Source organism: Propithecus coquereli, unplaced genomic scaffold (genome assembly GCF_000956105.1).
Source record: "Propithecus coquereli isolate 6110/MARCELLA unplaced genomic scaffold, Pcoq_1.0 Scaffold147, whole genome shotgun sequence".
In the NCBI taxonomy this organism is placed as follows: domain Eukaryota; kingdom Metazoa; phylum Chordata; class Mammalia; order Primates; family Indriidae; genus Propithecus; species Propithecus coquereli.
The window spans coordinates 6,075,143-6,082,032 of record NW_012139080.1 but is presented as its reverse complement, the minus strand read 5'-3'; the positions used below and the strand labels follow the sequence as shown (position 1 = coordinate 6,082,032).

The following is a 6,890-nucleotide window of genomic DNA, read 5'->3' as shown; positions in this document are numbered from 1 at the left end:
AGCCACCACGCCCGGTCTTAATTTTGTTTAACAAGATGATAAGAAAACAAACCAAAACCTTCAGAGCTCTCATTATATTCCCTTATCTAGCTGTATAATTTTACATTCCTTACTGCCTACCATAAATAGCAGCAAACATGATCTATGCGCCTTAGGAAAAGTAAATGATGTCAATATTTATTAACAATATATTACAGTACATTTAAGTACAGTCAAAACAGAAGGGTGTATCGGTAATTTCTGTGACACATTACTTTGGCTCAGATAAAACATTCCGTCTTTGCCTTCAGTGGGCAATTAGCATTACCGTTGATTATATGTAGGCATCTTTCAAAAAAAAAAAAAACCAAACAAATCAGCATGCTGTTTAATATTTTGTTTGCTGCAGCACTAGGCGTCTAATTTATTGAGGTGTGGCCACAAAGTGCCATGTCGTTTTCTGGGAGCCCAGTTGTGTGGTAACTGCCTCTTACCACGGACTCTCCTTGAGGTTAGGAAAGGTCTAAGCTTTCCTGCGGGTTTGCTGTGACCCGCCATCAGTGGGGGGACTTAAGAACCGCTATTGCAGGGCTGCTAAAAGCCTTCTTAGGGAGTGACTGAGGCTGGTGAGGGTGGGCGCCGGTTGAGTGCCGGGAAGAGGCGGGGGCCCTCGTTGGAAGCGTAGGGGAAGGTGACATGAAGAACGTGCGGAGCCGCCCGCTGTTCGGTTCGGTTGGGCGGTGGCCGCGCAAAGCCCGGGGCTGCTGGGGACATGAGCCCGGCAACGCGCACCACACGGGTACCTAATCCCGACCCCGCGCGCACCCCCGGCCCCGGCTGCCCCCGCGCGCGCTCCGCCCCGCCCCTCGCCCTCCCCCTCCCGCCCGGCGCGCGCGAGCCGACCGGCCGAGGCGTGCGGTGGGCGGGGCGCCGCGCTGACGTTGCCCGGGATGCGGGCAGGTTCCGCCGCCTCTGCTGCCGCCTCCGCCTCGCCTGCCACCGGGGTTTGTATGAAAACACCGGGCAGCGGGCGGCGAGGGATTCGCCGTGAGCCGGGTGTCGAGCCCAGTGCTGCAGCTGTGCGCAGTCCCGCCAGCGCCCTGTTCTGAGCCGGTGAGCGCCCCGCCGCCGTCCGCGCGTCCCGGCCGGCCGCCCCGCTGCTTTCCCCCGGCCGCAGGAGCGGCGGGCGACGGCGTCAGGGGGCGGGAGTTGCGACCCCGGGCCTCTCCGCTTGTACCTTCAGGGTGTAGCGCGCGTCTTTCACGGAGGTGGAGGGCTAGACTGGATGTTGAAGGAAACCCCTGACGGGTTGGGGCTTCGGCTGGTGCCGGGAAAACGGCCCCCCGCCCCCGCCCCTGGACACTCGGTCGCTTCCCGCCCCAGTCCCTGCGGAGGATCTCGGCGTGGTCTCCGGCTGGAGGAGGCCCCCCTCCGCCCTGCCTGTCTCTCTGGGCGAGCGCGGAGCCCAGCCGAGGGGTGGTGGGGACGCGGGCGAGCGCGCCCCGCCCCCCGCCCAGCACCCACCCCAGGGAGAGCCGGCAGCCGAGTCGCGAGCCCCTGCGCTGCGGGAATCCTGGGGTACCGGGCCGAGCGCCAGCAGGGTGGGGTTGGGTGGGAAATCGGCGGTGGTCACCTTTGCTTCCTCTCGCTGGATGGTTTGGTCTCAAGTGTGCTCTCTGTTTACAACTTGTCGCCTTGTGGGTTTGATTTGAACCTGAATCATACCACCCTAGATGACAGTGCAGAGCTTCGCTACTGCCTGCCTTCCTGAGTTGCGGGTTCTCGATCACAAGTGTTCAAGGACTCCTGTGACCCAAACGCGAAGGCTTGTTTGCCTCTGCAGTTGTTTTCTCCCCTCTGCCATGTAAGCCTCTTATGGAGACCAGGACAGTTTGAGTTGGTTGGGTTCCTGTCCTGGAGGTTAATACATCACAGTGTAATCGGTGTGAATGTTGATAGTTTAAAGCCCATCTCCCATTGTAACATAGCTTGCTCAAGTGCCTGAAGGTAACACTTAGCGGAAATTTTCTTTGGCAGTATTAATTGTGTGTGGGTTTTTTTTCTTTTCTTCAAGTGTTCAAAACTGTAGTGGTGTTTAATTTTAATGTATGATAACTTGTAGTTAGAAAGGACTTTGTCTTCTTGATCACTCATTTTCACTTACCTTTTATGTCCGTTTCTTAATCTTTATGTAAATTGAATTCACGTTCTTTGTTAACCTCTGAAATTATTTTTACAAATTGTCTGGTTTGTCTGAGAAAACCAGAAAGTTATTTTTGTAATTGTATTGTGGAATGTTTTCAGTTTAGTAGGCCAAAAAAGAAGTGGTTTATTTAACGCTCTTTAAATGGTGTGTATTTTAAAACGTGCCAAATGTCAAAACCAAACAAAACCCTGGAAGGTCTGTATTTCCTATGTAGTATTACTGTGAGTTAGCAGTGCCTCGTCCACTCCTTATTTCTCATCCTGAAGGCAGAGTTCTAATATGATTCGTCAGTTTCCCAGTCCACTTCTCTTAAGTTAAATTCTACAGTGAATTTATAGATTCATTTTTTAATGACCTCAAAACTCTGACTTGACTTGATCCATCGTATTTACAACTGCAGACTCACTCTCAATTCCGAAATGAAGAGGGTAGGCTCAAAGCTACGCTTGTATTTGGCCAACGTTGCAAAACATTTAAATGTATTAATGCAATTTAAGCTTTTGTAGAAGCAATTTTTATAAAGCTTTTCCAATTGACTTGAATTGAGGCGTTCTTTTCTTTAGAAACTAGATAGAAACTAGTTAGAAACTAAAACCATGTAATAATGGTTTTACCTCCATTAGCAGAGGGAAAAGAGGTCCAAGAGTTGTGAAATTTTGTAATTTGTATTATATTCTACATTTTGGATCATTTTTAAACCTCCTCAACAGTATTCGTCTTCCAGAATCTACTCTCTTGCTTGAAGTCCCCCAGTACCTGGAAGTTGAAAAGTGTATGAATGGTAATGGATGAACCTGTCAGGGGCCCTCTGCAAGTTGGGAGCTTCCCTTAGGCAATGGATTTCAATGTAAACAACAGAAATTGTCTGGGGTGGGCACTGAATTTTAAACTTCACATGTTATCATTGGTTACTGTGCCTATGTACTGTAGTGTAGTGACTAAGGGGTTGGACCTCAGAGTCAGATTGGCTAGATTTGAATCCTGACTTTCCTTAAGCAAGTTATTTTTATTTATATATTTTTAAGGCAAATTATTTGTCCTCTTTGTCCTTTAATTTTCTCAACTCCAAAAAATGAAGGTAATAATGGTGTATACCCTTAAGATGATCTCAAATATTAAATGAGTTAATACATGTATAGTGCTTAGCCCACATTGCCTGGCACATAGTAAGTGCTCAGTAAATGTTGTTTTTCCTCGGTCTTTCAAGAGATCTAGTAAGCTGAAAAAGGACAATTGACTGACAGTAGTATTAGTGCAGATTAATTCAACTATGATTCATTTGCTCCTTTGGGGTTGAATAAGAGCTTTGTCTCACTGTCCTGCCTTGGAAACGTGTAAGTAAGTTTTAAATAGAACAGCCAGACCCTGAGCTGGGTGCCCTGGGATGCTACTGGAGAGCTGCTGAAGTATCCCTGTCTTTCCCTCTGACAGAACCTTGGATTGCCTCCCTCCTGTTGGTGGTGGCTGCTATTTTAATCACCTGTTTTTGAGTTTGTGATTGGGTGTTTCTTTGACTGTCATGTGCTGCTATAAAAAATACTATCAAAATATTAATGGGTATATATGTGTTTATCTGATCAGGATATTGTACGATGTTTCCAGGGTATACAAAATTATTTTCATCTAAGCATTCTTTGTCTTGTTTTATTTTCTCCTTTATTGATGTTACATAGGTAGTGTGAGGTCAGTTTTGATTCGACATTTTATTCATTTTCTGTTTTCACATAGTTTTCCTAGGAAAGTTTTTTTCCCCCATTAATGATCTTATGTACTTATTCTTCTTGGTTTGCAGAGATATGATATTAATACTCTATTCTTCAGGTCAGATGTTTTTAAACTGTTGGTCTCAGGACCCTGTTACACTTTTAAAAATTATTGAAGACCCCCAGAAAACTTTTGTGAATTATGTGTATCTATATTTTGTGAATTATATCTATCTGTCTTTACTGTATTATAAATGAAAACAGAAATAGAATTTTTTTGTTAATTCACTTAAAATGACAAGTATAAACCCATTAGATGTTAATATAGAACATTTTTAATGAAAAGTAACTATTTTTTCAAAACAGAAAATTAGTGAGAAAAGTGGCATTGTTTTATGTTTTTGTAACTCTCTAATGTCTGGTTTAATAGAAGCAGCTGGATTATCATATCTGCTTCTGCATTCAGTCTGTTGCAATATGCTGTTTGATTGAAGTATACATGGAAAAAATGCAGACTCACAGTAATGGCTCAGAAAAGGGAAGGGTATTTTAATAGCCTTTTCAGAGAATTGTGGATATTCTTGTTTGACATTGTATCAAAACTCAACAAGTGGTAACTTTTTAAAGGTTAGTTGCAGTGTGGATCTGAAATCATATTGTGGATTTTTTTCATACTCTATTACCTTAAAATCCATTGGTCTGAAATTTGAATGGGTCTTATATCCATGCTTGAATTTATAACATCATTCTTTGGTCATTTGTAAAGATTGGTTCAGTGAGGTCAGATGCAGATCTTCCAAATGTTGACATATTTCATTATACAATATGAAGGAAAGTCACATTTGTTAATATTACTACCCATTCCATCAGAAGGAAATTATTGGGAAACTGTTCAGGTAGTGACATGATGGCGGATATGAATTTTCCAGAATTCTGATTTTTGCTCAAATGCTCAAATTTTATCATTGGCAACAAGTATGACTGCCAGTTGTTTCCTTGAAGTGACAGGCAGGCTTGTTTCATTCATTTCTGAGAAAACCTCTGCCAAAATACCCAAATTTGAATAACCATAGTCTGTCAGTCATTCTTTCAAAATGGTATTTCATTAGAAAAGGCTAGCTCCAGCTCTAAATTCAGTTACTGAAGCACTCCGCTTTGAGATAGCCATCAGCCACTGTAATTCAGTATGTAGCAGAAATATTTAAGCATACTTCCCATTTTGTCACACAGAATATTAAAAAGATGTATAAAAAATTAATCATTTTTACTATTTCAAGGACATTCTTTTTTTGTTTGTTTGTTTTGTTTTTTCTTTTTCCCAAGGACATTCTTAAGTGAAACTGGCTTTTTCTCTTTTTATGTCTGCTAATGCTTGATGGTGAAAAATAAAATGACTAATATTACAGTTTGATGTTGCTACAAGGTGCCAGTAATTTTAATTTAAGATTTTTTTTTTTTTTTTTTGAGACAGAGTCTCACTCTTTTGCCCGGGCTAGAGTGAGTGCCGTGGCATCAGCCTAGCTCATGGCAACCTCAAACTCCTGGGTTCAAGCAATCCTTCTGCCTCAGCCTCCCGAGTAGCTGGGACTACAGGCATACACCACCATGCCTGGCTAATTTTTTTCTATATATTTTTAGTTGTCCAATTAATTTCTTTCTATTTTTAGTAGAGACGGGGTCTCGCTCTTGCTCAGGCTGGTTTCGAACTCCTGAGCTCAAACAATCCGCCCGCCTGCGCCTCCCAGAGTGCTAGGATTACAGGCGTGAGCCACCGCGCCTGGCCTTAATTTAAGATTTTTAATCTTAGTGTTATTATAAAAATAGTTTTGATCTTATGGGTCCCCTACAAGAGTGTGAGGACTCTAGGGATCCACAGATCACACTTTAAGAACTTCTGGATTTAAATTGTAAAGAGGATTCCTGAAAACTTTGTTTGGGAAGGGAAGTGGTAGTGACAATTTCTAGTTTGTTTTTGTTTTAGACTTTTGGGCCCTAGTAAAGGGTTTATTGAAAAAAAATTACAGCTAGATAGGAGGGATAAGTTCTAGTGTTCTGTAGCACTATAAGATGATTATAGTTAATAATAAGTAGTTTCAAATAGCTAGAAGGGGGATATTGAATATTCCCAACACAAAGAAATGATAAATGTTTGAGATGATGGATATGCTAATTACCCTGATTTGATCACTATATATTATATGTATCACAACGTCATTGAATACTCCATGAATATTTACAATTATTGTTTGCCAATTGAAAAAATAAAAAGAAAAAATATTTTAACTAACAAAAAATTAAGTACAGTTAAGGCTACTCACAGAAAGTTGAGAGGTTTCTTAATGGTTTTAGTCAGTTGCTGGTGCAAGGGGATTGTAGTATTAGTAATCTGAGATGACACCATCTAAAAACAAAAAATCAGATTTGGTAATACATTTCTACATAAATATTCAAATCTAACTTTTTGGAAGTCTAAGTATTAAATGGTAAAGGCACAATGTGAAAAGCTGAACAAACATGTAGCTCATAAGCTAAAAAAAAGATACTTGGTGTCACTTCTTTATTTTTTTAATTCCTGAAAACTGAAGTTTGTCCCTTCTTGATCTCTGTTCATTTCTCAATTCATGCTGAGGATGAGTCTCCTAAGGAGAATTGCCCAGCCCTTGCTGTCTTGTCTCACATCTTTCCTTATGGAGAAAATAATTTAAGATTATGAAGAGTATAAGGATATTTATATTTTGAATAAAAATAATAATAAAGTCAATGGATTATTTATGGTAGAATCACATTAATAAAAATCAGGACACTGCCTACATATAATAGAGTTTAATGAATTAAAAATAATTCTATTTTTGACAAGAACATTTTAGATTTATTAATCTATGGCCAGGCATGATAGTTCACACCTATAGTCCCAGCTACTCGGGAGGCTGAGACAGGAAGATTGCTTGAGTCCAGGAGGTCAAGGCTGCAGTGAGCTATGGTGACGCCACTGCACTCTAGCC

At 41.7% G+C, this 6,890-nt stretch overlaps 1 protein-coding gene across 1 annotated transcript in view; it reads left to right on the top strand.

Moving 5' to 3' along the window:
• Positions 1-929: 929 nt before the first annotated feature.
• AGTPBP1 (ATP/GTP binding protein 1) overlaps positions 930-6,890 on the top strand; it is a 175,637-nt gene continuing 169,676 nt past the window's right edge. The window contains 2 exon segments of the mRNA XM_012640014.1: positions 930-1,068; positions 1,071-1,092. Of these exon segments, the coding sequence (XP_012495468.1) occupies positions 930-1,068; positions 1,071-1,092 (161 nt within the window).